Genomic DNA, 22,399 nt, shown 5'->3' with positions numbered 1-22,399 from the left:
GCTGGTTTATCAAATAATTTTGCCAGTTACCTCTAAAAATTATTAAACAACCAATATATTCTAAATCATGTAACTGGGAAAGGCTTCAGCAAACCAAAATAATGAAACCAGTAAATTTTTAAAAAACTGTAAAACAGGAAGACATGGTTTATGGTTAAATTTACATTATTTATCAATAAAATTATCTTTCAAATAATAATTCAAGAGAATACATAGTACTGGGCACCTTTCTTGCTGATATTCAAAGCAAATGTTTTAGAGAGGACTTTTGTAAGTTAACTTTAAAAATATTTTATCTTGAAAGCTTTTCCTAATTTCCAAAAGCACTAATATGCTCTCAAAATGAAAACAAAACACTGCTCATATCAAATTTATCTACCTACATGTGTCTAAAAACCACCTAGCTAAATTCATGTATATCCTATATTCCTTTTCATAAAGTGGGCTGGATATCCTATTGACTACTTAATGGGTAAGAAAACAGTGAGAACTATGATCTACAGTGTATTAAAATATCCCATACAAGGCCCTGAAATGAACATTGTAAGAGATATTTATTACACAGTGACTTGAAAGAACATCCCTGCAGCCAACTAGTAGCACAGCAGGATCACTCCTAGGCTCAACAACACATTTTCTGGTGCTGTCAGCAACAATTAGTTTCCTACAAGTTCCCTAGCCTTAAAAATGAAACTGATTTGGGACACCAGTAAAGTTTTTAAAGAAGAAAGGAAAAAGAAAATAAAGGAAGGGAAGCAAAAAGAGAAGGAGGGAGAAAAAGGAAGTCTTAACAAGAAAAATGACAGTCAAGTCCATACTGCCGGACAACAGTTGGTCAGAAGTAACAAAGCATTAGTGAAGAACAGAGGGGACACCTAGAGAGCATGTGGTCCACAGACATACAACAAGTATTTCTGAGAGAAGGAATGACACCTAACAGTAATGTGTTTGTAGACTGAGACAGCTAAAGAGCGAAGGTGCTTTTAAATTAAATCTTGATTACATTTTGGAAAATATGGTGAGAAACATGAAAATACTAACCAATAAGCATGAGTACAAGTATCTGCAGATGAATTATACTGATCTAACCAGTGGATCAGGGCATCATCTGAGACTACCTGTGAAAATAAGACAAAAATTCCATTGAAACAGTATTGTTTTAAACAAACTGGTTGCCTTATGGTCCCTAGAGCCAACTTACAGTCATCATCATCTTGACACGGACAATCTGGCCCTTGCTACCGCCTGCATTTGCATGCCATTCACAAAGTCCTGCCATTAGGTACTTCCTACATAATAAATGTTTCAAATCACTAGTTTAATTATAATTGTTTACAAGTGAAACTGGCTAGGAAGAACAGTAATATAAGGTAATACTAAAAATTAACACTGTTAGAAAAAACCGTAGTCATTCACTGTTTTACTACAAATCATTGCAAAGTATAAATATAGCGGTTCTAATTTCTGTAGTTAGCATTGGAAGTTTCCTTTTTTGACAACACAAGCTGTTTCAAATAATCATCGTACAATTAATGGTTGATAACATTAAGACTGGGATTTTAATGTAACAACACTTCACAACATGTTTTCTGAAAACAATTTTCCAGTAATCAAATAGGAAAAATTGACAAAATAACTTTATAGACACATAGCTCTCCTAAACATAGTTTCAATATATTATTTAAAAAGTATTCATAAATAGTATAATGTACAAATGAAAAAAATACCTTCTTATATTTCTTTTTTAGATCAGCATAAATTTCTAATTTGAGCTGTTTCCCAGTATTTGGTCTATAAACTAAGAAAAGCTTCTTTTTAGGGTTCACTTCTTTAACTAAGATGGCAGTTTTCTTGTTGTTCCTTATCTATTTAAAAAAAAAGTGAGAAAGCATAAAGATTTGTGCTGTACACTTTAAGATAAACTTGTTGTTTGTACCATATTAGTAAATGCAATCCTTTGAAAGACTGTAATGCCGAGTAAGCACATGAATCTGTGACTGTGGGGGAGGACGGCAGCTGCTCATTTCCCTGAGTTTCACAAGGCCCCACCCAAATGAAAGTTCTGTGATCCTAATTGTGAAGTACGCTGAACACATATGTTGGGGGTCAAGATACTCCTTAGAAGATTGTTTTGAATAAAGCTTTAAAGCACAAATGTCCAGTGGAGACAATTTGCTTGTTCTAGTCCATGTTCTTGCCTCAGACATCCATGAGGGAAGAGTCTAGGTAGTGAGGCAAGGTCTTTAGAGGAAAATCCTTTTACCTCTACTCTATGTTTAAACTTTTTCATAATAAAACGTTGTTAAAAAATGTTCCTCTCGGGATGCCTGGTGGCTCAGTCAGTTAAGCATCTGCCTTCGACTCAGGTCATGATCCCAGGGTCTTGGGATTGAGTCCCGAATTGGGCTCCCTGCTCAGTTGGGAGCTGCTTCTCTCTCTGCCTGGTACTCCCCCTGCTTGTGCTTTCTCTGACAAATAAATAAAATCTTAAAAAAAAAACAAACCAACTTCCTCTACTTGAAGTTACAATGAAACCTAACCTCCAAGACAACGATTTTCATCACCCATGGTTCCCTGCATTCATCTACTAATCCATCAGGGTTGTCTCTCCCTATGGTTGCCGTTAAGAGTGAAGTGAGAGGTCACATGATTTGTAAACAGTAAAGCTATGACAGGAAAAAGCCAAAATGTTGAGCAAACAATACATAAATATGTACGCAGAAGTGGAAGAAATGGATGCATCAGACAAACGATGGAACTTACATATATTTTTAATTTTTTAAAAAAGTTAGACTTATGGCAAAAATGTTAAGAGGAAGGAGTTATTAAAAGGCCCATTAAACTAAAGGAAAATTAAGATGAGAAAAATTAATATCTCCTCTAAGAATGGTGAATAATTTATAAGCAATAGTCTCTGGAGGAAAATTGAAGGAAAAAGAAAAGTTTCAAAATAAACTTTGCCAGCTCCTCTACAAAACAAATTGCTCACTGAGCTACTTTTGATATTAAGACAGTTCTTACACTGATAAAAGAAAAAAACAATATTTTACTTTTCTCTTCATGGATATTAAAAATCCTTTATCGTTTACTTGTTCAAATGATTTAAACATTATTTATATAATTACCACAAAGACTATAAAATAATGGTTAAGGTAAAAATTACATTTTACATGTTTTATCAGTTGACATGAAACATTCAATAAAAGTATTAGAGTACTTAGAGGACAGTGTTTAAAGCATGTAACAGTGCAAACTGTCTTTACAGTGTCAAGTTAGCTCGTTGTAATTACAAAATAAATCATCACACCACAGTGGAAATAAAAGTAATTCCAACATGGTTTTCCTAATGTTAACACATGGTAAACATTGTAAAGCATGTCTGACAAACACCTGCACCTTCCTGGAATGATGCCCCTTCTAAGGCTGCCTCTCCTCACATCCAATCACCTGCTGCCATGCAGGAAGTAACAAAGAACTAATATTACCATATCTTTTCACTCAAAGGAAGATGAGGATCAGCACTTTCCTCAAAATCTACTGGTATGTAAATTCTGGCAATAATTTGGAATGAAAAACCAATAACCAAGACCCTAATCTGCACCAACCAAAATCCCACCTAAGGGAGAAATCTGAATAAAATCTGGTGAATTATGTAATAGTGATATAATGCTGGTTTTGATATTATGTTATAGTTTTGTAAAATGTTACCACTGGTGAAACTGGTGTACAAGGAACTTCTCTATCACTTCTCATAACCTCATGTCAATCTACAAATGTCTCAGTAAGATTTTCTTTTATTTGAAAGATTTTAATTTACTTATTTTAGAGAGAGAGAGAGCACGCGCAATTGGGCGCTTGTGAGCCGGGGGAAGGGCAGAGGGAGAGAGGGAGAGAATCTCAAGCAGACTCTGCACTAAGCATGAAGCCCAACGGGACTCAATCTCATGACCCTACAATCATGATCTGAGCCAAAATCAAGAGTGAGACACTCAATCTAATGAACCACCCAGGCACCCCTCAATAAGATTTTCAAAAAAACAAAGTAACTTAATTAGGAGCCAGATTCAATTTGAGAGCTTTGCTCTTGGATCAGGGACCAATAAAATCAGGAGTGCGACCAAACTGGGCCCTGAGGCTCCTAAGTTTAAGAACAATGGAAGGAAGGAGGGGGGGGGGGGAGGAAGAAAAAAACAGTAAGGAAGAATAGTAGAAACTATACAGAGCCTACAAACCCTGAAGTATTTGCTATCTGACCCTTTATAGAAGTTTGGGGACACCTGCTCTAGATGGCTTACATGGTCTCACACTGTCTCTGGCATCACCATATATGGTCTCTTTTATGCAGTTTCATCTTGAATCTGGTCTTTGTTTACAGTTGGGTCTCTCCACAAATTTGGCAAATAAAAATGTGGTATATACATACAATGGAACATTGTTCAGTCACAAAAATGAAGCACTGGTGCACCTGGGTGGCTTAGTCAGTTAAGCGTCTGACTTCAGCTCGCTCAAGTCATGATCTCAGGGTCCTGGGATCGAGCCCCATGTCAGGCTCCCTGCTCAGCATGGAGTCTGCTTGAGATTCTCTCTCTCCCTCTCCCCCTGCAAGCAGGCATGCACATGCGCTCTCTCAAATAGATCAATCCAAAAACAAACAACCTCAGGGAGTAATGCTTCCAAGAACTTGGGGATTCTACTGCAGAACAGTCTTGAAACACAACGATGAGAGATAGTAACTGGTGAGAGGTGAGCATTAAATTTAAATGAATCACCTTAAGAGCTAAGATTAAGTATTAAAAAAAAGCACACTTTCGAAGTGCCATATTCTGACATGCAGAAATAACACAACTATGTTTTAATGAAATGGGAGAATGGGGGGGAAGCAAAAGAATAAAAAGCTTACGCTTTTTTCCCAAAATTATTTTCAGGGAATATTGGGGTATAGTACCAGTAATCTTTTATCATCCTGTGTGCCATAGAGAATAAAGATTATTAGTGTAGAAGAAAAGGCACACAGATAAATATCAGAGAAGAGGTGACATAAAAATCCCATAGTCTTTAACCGGAAAATTCAAGATACTGTACCATGACTATGGATGATTACATATACGCATGCATGCATTTCTGGACGTGCGTATGTCTATATGTAAATGTATGGGTATGTACACACATACATATTTACACTTCCCTCCTCTTTAGCTCTACCCACCGATACTAAGGAATTATTTACACTAAAAAAAAGAATCTTTCAGATAGAAAACTTACTAAAGACATACAGAACTAAGGATGAATGCAGTGCTTTATGTAGGCCTAGAGATCACTGCACCATGAAACAAAAGGGTCCAATTAACTAAGAATATGTAATAATTCAAAACTCACACCCAATAACACCCCTCAAAATACACTAAATGAAAGAGTCTATAAAAGGACAAACCCAGTTACAATGACAAGTTATCAAAACAGAGAAAACCTAAACAATTGGAAAACCGGCACAAAGCAGATAGATAATTGCACTGCTGACAACAACAATGCATTACATATCTGAACAGTTAACATGGCAAGGAGACCAGTCTTACTTGCAACGACAAGTAAAAGCCATCATCTGGTCCTGTCAGCTCAGCCCAAATCTTGGTAGCTTCCTCCCAAGACATGCCCCTCTCCACACTAATCTGTAAAAGAAATAATACAACTTAAATTACACTCATTTCTGTGAGTGCCAATGACATGTAGTTATGCCTACACGTGCACATTTCGCAAACTTACAGTGTATAACTCTACGTGACCAGAAGTGGAATATCCTGGAGTCAAAAACTTCTTAACATCACTTTTCCTCACTTTTTCATCTCCAGAACCAAGATCTTGAACAAGAAAAAGCAACATATAAATGGAAAAAGAACACTTTATTAGGAATACACAGGACATTTTCAAAATTTCTCCACTTACCTAAAATTCCCATATCATATCTTCCATTTTTTTTGGCATTTTGAACAACTGCTGTAAGTGTGTCTGCAAAATACTGAAATAACGCGTTCTGCTGATGTACTTCCATGCCCAAAATTCTATTTAAGAATTTTCCTATGTTGTTATAATCTGTAAGAACGAGATTATATGAAAGATTTAATGCATTCGAATAGCAATTAAAATCCACTTGCCCCTGGAAGTAAAAAACAAAAAACATTTATTCATCTAAGCCTAGACCAAGTCTCACTTCCTCCACCATGGTCTTCCCTCACACCCACAACCTTGTACTGCTCCCAGAACAGAGCTATAATTTGACCACTTCTACCTCTAGCAATTAGCACGACCACATACATTCTCCAAAGATGGTTGCCTTATTCAATTTGTGCACTGTCAAACTTCACTTACTGAAAGTACAAACACAATTTAGCACATGAGAATGTTTGTTCTCCAACATGAAATCTTGACTTGTAAAAAGGTCTAAGTGCTGTAAGTCTGTGAAGCTCAACTTTGGATACAAAATTAGAAGCTTCGGAAACATGGGAAATTACCAAAGTCTAAGCCTCAGCACTGGCTTCGGTATTTTTTAAAAGCTTCACAGCTGATCATATATGCAACCTGGGTTGAGAATCGCTGCTTTGCAGACAGAATAAAGGTTTAATCTCTTCTGAATAACCACAGTAGCAAAAACCACCGAGAGTGCTCTATGAGCACTCAAGGAGGGATTGAGAACTACAAACTTGAAGCTTCCCCTTCAAGTTGACAAAAGCATAAAGAAAATGGTCTGCAATGATACAGCAATGGTTATGTCTTACGTCTATATATAAAACTCATCACTCTTACCTTTATCTAGAGTAAGAATTCCCGAACGATCTTCTACATTTATCAGGCCAACTCCTATCAGTCCTTGTCGAACATCTGTCAGAAAATTAAAAAACCTTATAACCCAAATAACTCAATGAGCTATTATCTGACTAATCAAACTAGATCAAGTTCTTTTTTCAGATGCCTAACTGACTGAGCCACCCAGGAACCCCAAACTAGAACACAAGTTCTAGCATTAAACACAGCATAAGGTATTTTGCATAGTTTCTATTAGCTGAATTAAATGGAACACACAATCCTCAAAGGTCTTCTAGGCACTCTGAAATCCTACAGTACTCAAACGTCATACTGTATTATCGCTATACAGTTGTCACCTACAGAATATAAACAATTTTGAACATACAGACTAGCTGATTAAACAACCGTGTAAATAAGCTATTAATCTTGTTTCCCTCCCACACATTATCAGTATTGACAGGGTGCTGCAAAAGATAAGCAACATGTGTAACAGTTAACATGTTCTGAATTGTTACTGAGAAGGCAGTTTATGGGGCTCTTTATTTATTTTTTAAAGATTTTATTTATTTGACAGAGAGAGGGAGAGCACAAGTAGGCAGAGAGGCAAGCAGAGGGAGAGGGAGAAGCAGGCTTCCCACGGAGCAGGGAGCCCGATGCGGGGCTCAATCCCAGGACTCTGGGATCATGACCTGAGCTGAAGGCAGATGCTTAATGACTGAGCCACCCAGGCGCCCCTATGGGGCTCTTTAATACGTATGTTCAGGTTCCAACCCAGACTTACAGAATAAGGGCGTTAAGAGAAAAGGGTCAACAGAAAAGGAAGCATTATCATATCCTACTTACAAATTTAATAAATCAGCTAATACTCTGCTACATGCACAAAACTGTTTAGATTCTGCAGGTGACAACGGTGTAACCAAAAATCCTCCTTTTGGAAACCAATCTATATAGAATAGCCATATAATTTCAGCACTGTTTGTGATGGTGCAAAAAAATTGAAAACCACCTGAATACCAATAAGGGAATGATTAAAAAAAGAAACTACTGTATAAGCCAGCTGCAGAATATTATGCAACTATTAAAAAAAATGTTAGTGCTGGGCGCCTGGGTGGCTCAGTTGGTTGAGTGACTGCCTTCGGCTCAGGTCATGATCCTGGAGTCCCGGGATCGAGTCCCACAATGGGCTCCAGGCTCGGCAGGGAGTCTGCTTCTCCCCCTGACCCTCCTCCCTCTTGTGCTCTCTATCTCTCATTCTCTCTCTCTCAAATAAATAAAATCTTTTAAAAAAAAATGTTGCTGTGCACTTTAAAAAAAAAATGTTAGTGCTATAGGTACTGGATTGTAAGAGGTGTCTGTCTAGGAGATATGAAATGAGAAAAGTACACTGTAAGTAATATTAAAGTAATATTAGCAACATTTAAAAGAAAAGCTGTGTTTAAACAAACATGGACAAAAGATGTGCCAGGCTGCCCCTGGTTCAGACTGTCAACATTTGTGACCTCAGCAGGTGAGAATGGAAGGTGGGGATTAAGGGGAGAACACAGACTCTTACTTACAGTAAGTAACTCATAATTTATTTTTCTTAAAGATTTTATTTCTAGGTAATCTCTACAAAACCCAACACGGGGCTCGAACTCACAGCTCTGAGATCAAGAGTCACATGCTATGCCAACTGAGCCAATCAGGTGCCTCTAGTAACATGTAATCTTAAAATTACAAGTAAACGGAGTCGGGGCGCCTGGGTGGCTCAGTTGGTTAAGCGACTGCCTTTAGCTCAGGTCATGATCCTGGAGTCCCGGGATCGAGTCCCGTATCGGGCTCCCTGCTCGGCGGGGAGTCTGCTTCTCCCTCTGACCCTCTTCCCTCTTGTGCTCTGTCTCTCATTCTCTCTCTCTCAAATAAATAAATAAAATCTTTAAAAAAAAAAAAAGTAAACGGAGTCATTTTAAAAACAACAAAAGAAAAGCAGAGAGGAAAGGAAATGGAAGAAAAAGACAAAAAAGTCTTTACTGGGTTTCTTTTGCTTTGTTAATGCCATCAGTATGTCAATGTGGCTTGCACCAATACTAAATACTGGTTTCCGATTGGAAAGGACTTTCTAGTGAAAAGTCCTAACTCTACAATGATAGTGTTTCAAGTATCTTACATCTACCTATTTTCCAAAATATTTTCATAGCTTCCTGAATTTTAAAATAAATTATCAAAACTCAAGGGCGCCTGGGTGGCTCAGTTGGTTGAGCGACTGTCTTCGGCTCAGGTCATGATCCTGGAGTCCCTGGATCGAGTCCCGCATCGGGCTCCCTGCTCGGCAGCGAGTCTGCTTCTCCCTCTGACCCTCCCCCCGCCATGTGCTTTCTCTCTCTCTCATTCTCTCTCTAAAAAATAAAATCTTTAAAAAAAATCAAACCATCTAGACTACTTACATTTATGGGCAAAATATATTCTACCAATTTGAGAGATAGGTCAAAGAGTTTCTATAGCATATGCTGGATTTTTCTTTAATATGGAAATTTCCAAAAACATACAAATGTAAACAGAACATTCTATGAATCATATACATGTATCCATCACACAGTTTTAACTATGAATACACAGCCAATTTTGTTTTATCTACACCCTATGCCAACCTCCACAGACTATTTACCTCGGTACTTTAAAATTAAATTTTAAAAACTGTCTGGCATAGTAATTTTAAATTAATCTAACAAAACCACTTTCTTCTACTAATCTAGTATTAACATGTAATAAACTGTCAAGAGCATAAAATACTTCATATGAATGAAATTTAATAATCTACTGATTATAAGAGGCCAACTTAGGTGTCTATTAAACTTTAATTTCTAAATTTTTATACAGTTTATATCCAAAGAAAATGAAAAACAAAAGCACATGTCAGAAGATGTTTTATCCAAAATCTATAAAGAACTTATCAAACCCAACACCCAAAGAACAAATAATCTAATCAAGAACTGGATAGAAGACATGAACAGACATTTCTGCAAAGACGACATCCAAATGGCCAACAGACACATGAAAAAGTGCTCAACATCACTCGGCATCAAGGAAATACAAAACAAAACCTCAATGAGATACCACCTCACACCAGTCAGAATGGCTAAAATTAACAAGTCAGGAAACGACAGATGCTGGCGGGGATGCGGACAAAGGGGAACCCTCCTACACTGTTGGTGGGAATGCAAGCTGGTGCAACCACTCTGGAAAACAGTATGGAGGTTCCTCAAAATGTTAAAATAGAGCTACCCTACAACCCAGCAATTGCACTACTGGGTATTTACCCCAAAGATACAAATGTAGTGATCCTAAGGGGCACATGCACCCCAATGTTTATAGCAGCAATGTCCACAATAGCCAAACTATGGGAAGAGCCCAGATGTCCATCAACAGATGAATGGATAAATAAGATGTGGTACATATATACAATGAAATATTATGCAGCCATCAAAAAATGAAATCTTGCCATTTGCAATGATCTGGGTGAACTAGAGGGTATTATGCTAAGCAAAATAAGTCAATCAGAGAAAGACAATTGTCATATGATCTCACTGATATGTGGAATTTGAGAAACAAGACAGAGGATCATAGGGGAAGGAAGGGAAAAATGAAAGAAGACGAAACCAGAGAGAGAGACAAACCATAAGAGACTCAATCTCAGGAAACAAACTGAGGGTTGCTGGAGTGAAGAGGGGTGGGAGGGATGGGGTGGCTAGCTGATGGACATTGGGGAGGGTATGTGCTATGGTGAGAGCGCTGTGAATTGTGTAAAACTGATGAATCACAGACCTGTACGCGAAACAAGTAATACATTGTATGTTAATTAAAAAAAAAAAAAGGTTTTAGTGCCTACTTTTGATGAGTACTACTAGTACTCATTTTCCTCTTCTTTATTTTTAAAAGTTACCTTTAAAGAATTCTCCAGGGTAGTCTGGAGGTGGTGATACCATAGGAGAATCTAGGTTGACAATGGATTTCATGACAATTTCTAAAGCATTTCTTCCATACTGCAATAAAAAAAAACAAAAAAATTTAACTAGTCAGCATTTGGATACATTTCAATCACATGACCAACTGAACACTATAAAAACTATTATGGTACCAAAGATTCAGAAATAGCAGGACTCAATTATCTTTTTATATATATTATATACTATATGGCCTAGTGCCTAGTTCACACCTATGCACACAACAGATGTTCAGTAAATAATTTCATTTCTGGAAATTCACACTTGATTCATTCACAAGGATTTATTATATTCCTATTTTCTAACAGGAATGAAAATAGGATTATACTGCAGAGTTGACCACCAAAGATCTGATATGTGAAAATCTTACAGGATGCTATCATTTTACAGTGAAACCGTAAGAAGAGGTAGTTTTAAGTTTTAAACAGTAACCACTTTCCGTTTTTGTTCACCACAGACACCAAACACCACAAAATACCAGAGATACTGAAAGCTGAAATGTACCTTATTATCAAAATTGAACCTGCTCAGATCTCTAGATTCTGTTGCTCTTCTGTCACCATGTGTAAGCGCTCCCTAACAAGACATAAAATTTCCAATCAAGGCAAAGACGACAGGTTGTATTCACCATCTTTTACACACAACAACACAACCCAAGAACTTACCAAGCTCTCAAGTCTTTTAGCAACAATAGAAGCAAATCTTTGTTCCCCTGCCAATTCAGAAATCAGAAACACATACTCGGGAGCAGTAACTTGGTTTGATCTATGAGTTCGTCCTGTAAAGACATTAAAAATACTGTGTTCACTAGACAAAGAGTACTCTGAAATCTATTCCTAGCATCTTAACACTAAGATGGTATTCAGAAACCCGTAAGAGGAAAAATTAAAGAATGTAACAATTACTGGACACCTGGGTGGCTCAGTCGGTTACCCGGCTGCCTTCGGCTCAGGTCATGATCTCAGGGTCCTAGGATTGAGTCCCGCATCAGGCTCCCTGCTCAGCGGGGAGACCTGTCCCTCCCTAGTCCCCCTCCTCCCCACTCGTGCTCGCTCTCTGTCAAATAAATAGGTAAAATCTTAAACAAATAAAGGAAGGACAATTACTGTAACTCCCCCAAAGGTACAAAATAAAAAAAACTGAATTGACTAACATCCATATTCAGAACAATTCTCCTCCTTACAAAGAACAGAAACTGCCACGGAACTGTTCAATGATAAACATATTATTACCCCCCACAATGGTGCTGAAGCACAGCTGCTCTGGATTCTTCAAAAAAAATTTTTTTTTTTTTAATTTGGAGAGAGAGAGAATGCACACACGGTCTGGGGAGAGGGAAGATAGGCAGAGGAAAAGAATCTCAACTAGACTCCCCGCTGAGCACAGAGCCCGACGCAGGGCTTAATCCCATGACCCAGAGATCATGACCTGAGTCAAAATCAAGAGTTGGATGCTAAACTAACTGAGCTGCCCAGGAGACCCAAAAATTGTTCTTTTAAGTCATCAGGTCACAGGGACAGGAACATGTAAGGCAAGGGAAGAGCAATATGCCCTAAGGCCACCGAGGGCTGAAAAGGACATGAGGTGGCAGGTGCTCTGACAAAGACCACATACATCCTGAAGATCGATAATGAAGGTACTCCCGAGGAACGCTGTTTTGAGATATAATGCCAGAAACTCCAAGAAATCCAACAAAAATCTTTTACATTTCTTAAAACAGGTAAGAAATGTATTCATGTATTCTATAGTTTTATATGTAATACACAAACAGCTCCAAAATCTATGTCATGTTTTAAGATATCTGACATTAAATATAGGTTTTGATGTGTACACATTTCCCCAATGATTCCTAGCCATCTATTAAGTGAAATTCAATGTAGGAACTTACCAAATTGCTGAATTGCTCTATCAGCACTCCAGGGTAATTCCAAAGTCATATGAACTCTTCGCCTTTGATTTTTAGCTCTCCGATCTGCTTGTAATGAAATACCCGAACTGGCGGCTTCTGAGATAATAGCAATATTCTGTATCAAATATAAGGGGGAAAATGATCACCTCTGCACAAAGACAAGTAGGCGAGTACCCTAAATAAAGTTCTTAGAGTACTAGTGGCCCACCAATACCTATTCTCCCCTTCTTCCTAAATTATACCCCCCCCCCAAGTTTAGGCAGGTACATGGCTGCTGAGAATCAAGACTACATTTCTCACTTTCCCCTGCAGCTAATTGTGGGCATACTCCAGTAGGGTGTAGATGGTATGAACATTTAAGAAATGTCCTTAAAAGTCAAGGACGTGTCCTTCTCTTCTTTCCTCCTCTCTGCTATGTGAAATATAGAGGTATAATGACTGAACCTGAAATATGTAACTTGAAAATCCTCACATGTTAAAGGAATAAGACAGAAGTAGCATTATCTTCAAAGAGCCACAACAGCACTGGTTTACCTACTCAAACTTGTACATGGAAGAAATTTTCTACCTCCTTTAAGTCAATACGAGTTTGAATTTCCTGTCACTTAACAGCTAAAACTAATTCCAACTAATACAATTGTAATGCACCTGGGCATAAATTCATGAAACAAAGTTATGTAACACAACTGATAATACCTCTACCTACAATCTTTAAAACATGTAACATGAAGGGCACCTGGGTGGCTCAGTCAGTTAAGCATCCAAACTCTTGATTTCGACTCAGGTCATGATCTCCGGGTCATGAGAGCAAGCCCAGTGTTGGGCTCCATGCTCAGCGGGAAGTCTGCTGGAGATTCTCTCTCCCTCCACCCCCGCCCGCCACCATTCTCACCCATGCACTCTCATTCTCTAAAGTAAATAAATAAATCTTAAAAAAAAATGTAACACAAGCTATTAAATATATTTATAAAAGGTAACTTTGGGGGCGCCTGGGTGGCTCAGTTGGTTAAGGGTCTGACTACGGCTCAGGTCATGACCTCAGGGTCCTGGGATTGAGCCCCAAGCCTGTGGGGAGTCTGTCCTTCTCCCTCTGCCCCTGCCCCCTGCTCATGCTCAGTCTCTCAAATAAAAAAAAAATATTTGTTTTTTAAAATAAACTATTTTAAAAAATAGTTTATTTATTTGACAGAGAGAGAGACAGCGAGAGAGGGAACACAAGCAGGGGGAGTGGCAGAGGGAGAAGCAGGCTTCCCACGGAGCAGGAAGCCCGATGCGGGGCTCGATCCCAGGACCCTGGGATCATGACCTGAGCCGAAGGCAGACGCTTAACGACTGAGCCACCCAGGCGCCCCAAAAAAAATCTTTAAAAAAAGAATAAAGACAACTTTGATAGTGGTAACTATCCTTTTTTTAGTTGCAGAAAAACTCACTGAAATATAAAGAAATATATGGTTAAGTAGAGATTTTATTTTACCGTTTAAACTAAGGAATTAAGTTTAAGTGGTACTCCTATTTTTTAGAAATCTCATCAGCAAACGCTTATGGCAATTCCAAGTAAATGGGGAAGAACTAGCCTGAGAATCTCAAAACTGACTGACATTTCCTGAAGAGTATACAAAAAGCCTCTGGCAGCAACCAAGGTCTCTACAGTGGTGAGGTATGCAAGCCAACCTACACATCATTCAGAATGATCATCCTAATGTGACATGTCATAGCAGTAAGAGAAACAGCAAAACCAAAGGACATTAGTAATCTGGGTATGCTTAAATATATTTCTGGAGTCAAAATTAGACTGACACTGGACAGTAGCATTAGATATGAATCTACTAAGACGTCCTAAGAGAACACAGTATTTTAATGCTCTGATTAAAAATTTAAAAAGCCTCCAAAGTTATTAAGAGCCACATCTAATTCTGTGCACAATAGTTTATTACATTCAATTTGTGAAAAAATGAAAATGTGTAACATGTTCAGTGATTATAGGCAATTATTAAAAATTATAGAATAACAACATTCAACACAATTTCTTTTAGAAGGAAAAAAACCCTAAATATTCATTTAAATATACGGATATTGTATTTTTCATTGAAAAGCATTCCACAGGGCGCCTGGGTGGCTCGGTTGGGCAACTGCCTTTGCCTCAGGTCATGATCCTGGAGTCCCAGGATCAAGTCCCACATGGGGATCCCTGCTCAGTGGGGAGTCTGCTTCTCCCTTGGGCCCTCTCCCCCCTTGTGTTATTTCTCTCTCAATCAAATCAAATCTTAAAAAAAAAAAAAAAGGAAAGAAAGAACAGCATTCCAGAAAAACATACCTTATCTCCATCCATAAATCTTTGTTTTTCCGTGATATTTAGTATTTCCACGGGGACATCAAGTTCCGATCTCGACTCATAAGATATGCTTCCATCATCATTGCTTACAACCCTCCCTTTGCGACCAGTCATCTGCAAAGCCAAACAGAGTCACTTACAGTTAAGGTACCTGATTAAGAGGCAGGAAGCACAGGACCCCTGCATTAGAGAAACTTGGTGGGAGAGACGGGGATGATGAAGCCGACATGCACGGTGCAGCTTGCCGTGTCAGGGAGAGAACACTGCAACACAGTCTGGTTTTTGAAAGGTTTCAATTCCAGCAGACAAAGCAGGTATGTAGCAATGATCACAGAGGCTGCGTGACAGGTACAATAACAGATCAGTGTGTTGAGTAAACACACAGATGCTAAGGACAAGAATTCACTGACTCTAGGATGACAGAGAACGAAGGTTCTAAAATCTAAGAGAAAATTAAGACAATTACGTGATGATACCCAAAATATTACTCATTCTAACCAAAAAAAGGGACGAAGACACAGCCCTGACCAAGTCATATTTACCTCAGCAACATTCTCAGGGCCACCAAGTTCATCAATAAGTTCATCCAGGGTATTAGGAGGGAGGTCTTCAGCTAATTTCTCTAGTTTATCAAGTAGGTCTTTCTTCATCTGCTGGGCCCTTTCCACAGCATCCTGACTTGTTATAAGGCTATTGTTACTGTTGGTGTTACTGTTAGCTAGATAAAGTACATTTGTTAAAAATCAGTACAAAGTTTAAGTACGTTTTAAAAGTACATTTCAACAGACAAAGCAAGCTTCCCCATAGATACCTGGTGCACTGTTAGGAGCAGGCAAAATTACCGGTGTAGATGAAAAACTAGGTCGTTTTGATCCAAGACCTGATGCTAATAAGGCACTTTGAATAGAATCTGGATCTATACTTTTCTTTTTTTTTTTATCTTTGCTTTTTTTGTGATCTTTTCTGATTAACCAGGGATCTGAAAGTTAAGGAAAGATATGTGTCAAATCATTTGTAAAAGAAGCTGAATCTTCAAAGGAAACAACCCTTGAATTTTCTGTATTAACTGGTAACTTATAAATCATCACCAACTTCAGTGGTCCAATAATACCCAATACACTATAAGGTACAATTCCATAGTATGAGGTTAAAAATCACTGCACGAGTGACTGGGTGGCTGGGTGACTGAGTCAGTTGAGTGTCTGACTCTTGGTTTTGGCTCAGGTCATGATATCAGGGTGGTGAGATCGAGCCCCATGTCGGGCTCCACACCCAGCGCAGTCTGCTTCTCTCTCTCCCTCTGCTCCTCCCCCTACTCTCTCTCTCACTCTCTCTGGATAAATAAAAATCTAGTAATAATAAATCACTGCATAAAATTGAGGCCACTATCTCACACAAATGAGCTAAACTACCAAAAGACAGACAAGCTTGGGGAGGAGTTCTCCACTAAGCAAAGATTAGATTCTGTGCAATGATCTGTACTGCACTGGGGAAAAAACAGGTTTTATTTATTTATTTTTAAAGATTTTATTTATGTGACAGAAAGAGAGGGAGCACAAGCAGGAGGAGTGGCAAGTGGAGGGAGAGGGAGAAGCAGGCCCCCCCCATGGAGCAGGGAGCACGATGCGGGGCTTGAGCACATGACCTGAGCCAAAGGCAGACGCTTAATTGACTTGAGCCACCCAGTGCCCCAAAAAAACAGGTTTTAATACAATATCCCATTTCAAACACACAGAAATAACTATCCTTTCATTAACATTTAATATACTGACGAACTTACCATCTTCATCATCCTCACTAGACTCATCTCTGAACGGGTTGAAATCATCGTCATCTCCAGAACTCATGTTTTTAGAGCTCTCATAGTCACTTTCTTCATGATCAGATGCGTCAGATTCACTTCCACTATCATCGGAACTGCTACCAGTAAGGCCACCTACTTTTCGTGCTTTTTTGGCTTCTCGAGTTATTTCTTCACCTACCCTCAAACCCAAAACAAGACAGTCAGTCCAAACACACTCTTCTAAAGATCTAGAAAACTACATTTAGTTCAAGAGTTCAAGTGAGAAATATACAGGAAAAACATTTTAAGTGTATAAATTTCACAAGTGTTAACCTTTTAGATTTCCCTAAGAAATCAGGTTATGTTCAATTATTAAGAAGAAATTAGGCACGTAAATACAAATTCAAGACTGCCTTTAAGTGCACATTTCAAAATAAATTCAGGACACAATCTCCAGCATTTTCACATTTCAGTGGTGAACAGTTGAGAGCAGAGGCCTAATAATTACAGGTTTATAGAATAGTTAAAAAATAAAATACTTTAAAAAGTAATCTATGGAATATTTAAACAAATCTATAAAACTGTATTTGTAAAGAGTCAAACAAGGTGCTGATTTGAATTATTTTATTGAGTATTCAGGGAAGACATCTGGAAGGTGCCTGGGTGGCTCAGTCGGTAAAGTGTTCAACTCTTGGTTTTGGCTCAGGTCATGATAGCGTGGTGATATTGAACCCTGAGTTGGGCTCCACGCTGGGTATGGAGCCAGCTTAAGATTCTCTCTCTTTCCATCTGCCTCTGCCCCTCCCTACCACTCACGGGAATGTGCTCTCTCCCCCTCTCTAAAAAGAGGGAAAAAAAAAAAAGGAAAACAAGAAGACAAAGACATCTGGAACAAACCATTGAAAGTTTACCTATTAACAAGACAAATGGTAGAAAGAACATAATTTAGGAAAGAGAAACATGACCACGTAACCATTTTAAGATGTCACTGATTCTAAAACACAGCATTACTTTTTTTGCCACAATAAAAAAGTATTGTCAATTATAATAACCAATCCACTTTCAAGTATATTAAAAATGTAAAAAACTGTCCTTCTTAGAACAGATGAAATAAGGTTAAAGTGTCAGCCACTGCGTTTAGAACACACCCAGCATCACAGACAGCTGTTCCCATAGAAGTTATCACCATCTTGAAGAAAGCCTGTGAAGTTAACTTCTGAAAGCTGAACAGCTTACTAAGCATCTTAACACAAATCCAAGTTGGCTATGATAAAACATCTAATAAGCACTGGGTGTATCCCTAAGAATGAAATAATTCTTAATTATGAATGCCTCTTTAAAGAAGACTATAAAAACACTGTATGTGTATATGCATATGCAGCTTTAACAACAGCAAGGCCCAGATTTTGCTTTCCATATATTGCCCACTAATGGTGTAAACCTGGGAAGATTCCTTAAACTTTTAATCTTTCTGTGCCTTTGTGTCCTCTGTCTAGAAAACAAAAAATAAGACCTATTTTCATATGGAGTCCTTATGGGTTAAATGAGATAATAGAAGGCCAGTGCTTAACATAGTGCCTAGCACCAAACTGTCACTTGTGCATTTAAAACTACACAAGCGACAGTGAAAATATGCAACCACATGCCAATTTAAAAGGCAGGCAAGCTCAATCCCAAAATATACCTGCTTCAAAATGCTCAAATTTTTACTATTTTCAACATCATTTAAAGAAAAGAACCCACCTTTCCGCTTCTTTACTTTATTTTCTTTACAAGGACTATCTCTTGGTGAACTATTGTTACTTGGAGCTGTCAAATCAATTCCTAGCAAACTATAAAGTTTTTTCCGGTCTGGAGCAGGGAAGTGTTTTTCAATAAGTGACTGCAACACTCCTCTATACAAGAGAATAAGTGACAATTAGTGGTTCAGTCTGCAAAACAATTTATTATATATAAAATCTTACTAAATATATTCTTATGCGGTGCTTGGGTAGTGCAGTCAGTTGAGCATCCAACTCTCGGTTTTGGCTCAAGTCATGATCTCATGGGTTGTGGGATCAAGCCCCCTGCCAGGCTCCATGCTCAGCAGGGAGTCTGTTTGAGGTTCTCTCCCTCTGCCCCTCTCCCCGTGAGTGCTTGCATGATCTCTCTCTCAAAAAAATTTAAAAATATATTCTTTAAAACATGTTTCTTAAAAATAAATATACTGTTTAATACTACAAAATATTGATAATCCAGCTGAAACAAATTTAATATTCTAGGCAAAGGCTGTTGAATTGAAATATAGTTCAAGCCCAGCCAAATATGCGACGTTTACATTTTCTAGTAGTTACATTAAAAAGTTAAAGAAAACTGGAGAAACTTTTTTTTTTTTAAACATTTTATTTGGGGCGCCTGGGTGGCTCAGTCATTAAGCATCTGCCTTTGGCTCAGGTCACAATCCCAGAGTCGTGGGATCGAGCCCCGCATCCGGCTCCTTGCTCCGCAGGAAGCCTGCTTCTCCCTCTTCCACTTCCCCTGCTTGTGTTCCCTCTCTCACTGTGTCTCCCTCTGTCAAATAAATAAATCTTAAAAAAAAAAAAAAAAAGATTTTATTTATTTATTTGACAGAGAGCCCGACACAGGGCTTGATCTCAGGACCCTGGGATCACAACCTGAGCTGAAGGCAGATGCTTCACCGACTGAGCCACCCAGGTGCCCCGAACATTTTTCTAATGATGTATTTCAGGATAGAGATTAGAATCATGTATCAGTGTATCACTTCAACATGCAATCAGTGAGATGTAAAACATTACTTTTTTTGTAAGTCTTGTATTTTATATTCACAGCACATCTCAATGTTGGACTAGCCACTGACAGGCGTATGTGACTAGTTCCTATCATTTTAAACAATGCAGTAATAGGCACACAAGTATAGAAAAAGATTAGTAGATACCATGTTTTGCTTTTAGAAGCAGTTCTGAATTATATCCATCTTAAAAGGAGCCACTTGAATATATCTCCTAACACAAGAGATAGTACAGTGGGGCAAAGATTATTTTGCTAATTTTACTATTAGAGTTAAAACTGGCAGGGTAGGCAAATAAACTGAAAACAATGCCTATATCTTCTTTTTAAAATTCTCATGACTGTCTACAATTTTTATACTACAGATAACTAAACTTAAGGGCAAACTATACGTATTGCTCCTCTGGATAATGGTAATTTCAAACACACAAAGCTCAAACTGAAACTGAAACTAATCCAAGCTCTCACAGATTTCCAAGATCTATAAGACAAAAATCACACCTTTCCAGTAGTCCAAATACTGGGCACAATATGGTCAAAATGCTTAACAATCGAGTACTTCTATGTTACTGTTTTCCAATAGATACACTGTGATGAACATGCACAGAATGCAAAAACGAAGATCAGAAATGAATCAAAACTTCGGCCTCCAGGAAATACCAACACTTAAACTAATCTAAATAAAAACTCAAAACCAAAAACATTACTTGGCAGTTGAAACGAAATCATTTAATTCTCCTCCACCCTCTTCCAAGGCTTCTAATGTTCTAGCTTCTCCTGTTGATTGCAGACCAATTACAACACACTGGAGAGAAAAATAAAATTATAAATAAAACTATGCATGTAGTTTCTTAGGACCTATTTTAAATATTTAGCTTAAAAAAAAGATTTCAAACAAGAATGACTTTTTTTTTTAAGACTTTATTTGACAGAGAGAGACACAGCGAGAGAGGGAACACAAGCAGTGGGGAGTGGGAGAGGGAGAAGGCAGGAAGCCCAATGCAGGACTCGATCCCAGAGCCCTGGGATCATGACCTAAGCCGAAGGCAGACGCTTAATGACAGAGCCACCCAGGCGCCCTAAGAATGACCCATTATTGCACATGTGTGCTCATTTATTTATTCTACATATATCTGGGGCATGTTATGTGTAAAAAACCTAGCTAGGAAATAAAATTACAGCAGTGGACATCAATTGAAGTCCCTGCCTCAGTTCTTTGTACTTTAAATAGATATAGATATATATATATATTGCTAAAAAGAAAAAAACCGTATGGCAATCTACGCCCACACATCAGCAATAGTTGTATCTATGGATGATGGCCAAATTACAGCGATTTATTTCTTTATATATTTTTTGAGCTACCTAAATTCTACATCAATAGGCACTGCTTTTATTTTCTTTTAAAAAACATGGATTTTAGGGGCGCCTGAGTGGCTCAGTTGTTAGGCGTCTGCCTTCAGCTCAGATCATGGTCCCAGGGTCCTGGGATCAAGCCCCACACTGGGCTCCACGCTTGGCGGGGGGCCTGCTTCTTCCTCCCCCACTCCCCTTGGCTTGTATTCCCTCTCTTGCTGTGTCTGTCAAATAATAAATAAAAATCTTAAAAACGAAACAAAAAAAAAAAACCCCATAGATTTTAAAGTCTTACTACGTCAATACTTTAACTCTCTCTCAGAAAGAACAGGCTTTACAAGTAGAAAGTCTGAACACCCAAAAGACTAGGAAATATAACCAAAGAATAAATCTCTCAATGTGTCCAACTTACTTTTCCATTCTTGATTTCTTCTCGAGCTAGTTGCACAACCCTTTTAACTTTGGACGCTATGCACAAGTATTTGAAAAATCTCTGATGCGCAGACCAGAACTGACCCCACATGGATTTCTTCATGCGTTGCTCAGCGTCAATCAGATCTGCGGCTTGCTGAAATCTCTCTCTGGCAATGACCCACTGAAGATGCATAATCGGTATTTTAGACATTTCATCTATGAGTGTGAATTACTTAAAAATGACTGATTCAAGAAAATAATGGTAGGTGCAAGACTACTTAACATTAATTTAACTACTTAACATTATTTTAATGAACCATCTTCAGTAACTTGGGAATCTCTGAACAAATGTTTTTCAAGATACTCATACAGAGTTGCCTCTAAATTCTTAGTAGCTACTAGAGTCATTTCAGGGAATAGTTACATTGTAATTTTTAAAATTATGCAACTTAAATAAATGGCTTTTTTAAAAAAAGTTTAAGTGATTTTTACACCCAACATGGGGCTCGAAATCACTACAAGGATCAAGAGTCGCATGCCCTCCTGACTCAGCCAGCCACGCGCCCCATTACAACAGTTTTTTTTTTTTTTTAAGGATTTTATTTATTTATTTTACAGAGAGAGACACAGCGACAGAGGGAACACAAGCAGGAGGAGTGGGAGAGGGAGAAGGCGGCTTCCTGCCGAGCAGGGAGCTCGATGTGGGGCTCGATCCCAGGACCCTGGGATCATGACCTGAGCCGAAGGCAGACACTTAATGACTGAGCCACCCAGGCACCCCACAAATGGTTTTTTAAAATAAATTACTTTGGGGCACCTGGGTGGCTCAGTCATTAAGCCAGTTTGCCTTCGGCTCAGGTCATGATCCCAGAGTCCTGGGATCAAGCCCCACATCGTGCTTCTCCCTCTCCCTCTGCCCCTCCCCCCACTGCTTGTGTTCCCTCTCTCGCTGTCAAATAAATAAATCTTTGGAAAAAAAAATAACAGGCTCTGTGGCGCAATGGATAGCGCATTGGACTTCTAGTGCTGGAAAAAAAAAT

The 22,399-nt window shown here is 38.4% G+C and overlaps 1 protein-coding gene across 3 annotated transcripts in view; it reads right to left on the bottom strand.

Annotated features, from left to right (window-relative positions):
• Positions 1–22,399, bottom strand: part of SBNO1 (strawberry notch homolog 1) — a 57,729-nt gene that overhangs the window by 8,213 nt on the left and 27,117 nt on the right. For all 3 annotated transcript variants that reach the window (XM_027575425.2, XM_027575427.2, XM_027575426.2), the window contains exons 14-30: positions 21,358–21,540; positions 20,297–20,394; positions 18,546–18,697; positions 16,800–16,997; positions 15,831–15,998; positions 15,562–15,737; positions 15,002–15,133; positions 12,667–12,802; positions 11,444–11,556; positions 11,283–11,354; positions 10,718–10,817; positions 6,799–6,873; positions 5,941–6,087; positions 5,761–5,855; positions 5,574–5,666; positions 1,728–1,865; positions 1,042–1,118 (exon numbers count right to left, since the gene is read on the bottom strand). In XM_027575425.2, coding sequence (XP_027431226.1) covers positions 1,042–1,118; positions 1,728–1,865; positions 5,574–5,666; positions 5,761–5,855; positions 5,941–6,087; positions 6,799–6,873; positions 10,718–10,817; positions 11,283–11,354; positions 11,444–11,556; positions 12,667–12,802; positions 15,002–15,133; positions 15,562–15,737; positions 15,831–15,998; positions 16,800–16,997; positions 18,546–18,697; positions 20,297–20,394; positions 21,358–21,540 — 2,153 coding nt within the window. The remainder of the gene's footprint in view (positions 1–1,041; positions 1,119–1,727; positions 1,866–5,573; positions 5,667–5,760; positions 5,856–5,940; positions 6,088–6,798; positions 6,874–10,717; positions 10,818–11,282; positions 11,355–11,443; positions 11,557–12,666; positions 12,803–15,001; positions 15,134–15,561; positions 15,738–15,830; positions 15,999–16,799; positions 16,998–18,545; positions 18,698–20,296; positions 20,395–21,357; positions 21,541–22,399) is intronic.

This window comes from Zalophus californianus, chromosome 14 (assembly GCF_009762305.2).
Source record: "Zalophus californianus isolate mZalCal1 chromosome 14, mZalCal1.pri.v2, whole genome shotgun sequence".
In the NCBI taxonomy this organism is placed as follows: domain Eukaryota; kingdom Metazoa; phylum Chordata; class Mammalia; order Carnivora; family Otariidae; genus Zalophus; species Zalophus californianus.
The sequence above is the reverse complement of the archived record's forward strand: the minus strand, read 5'-3'. Positions and strand labels throughout refer to the sequence as shown.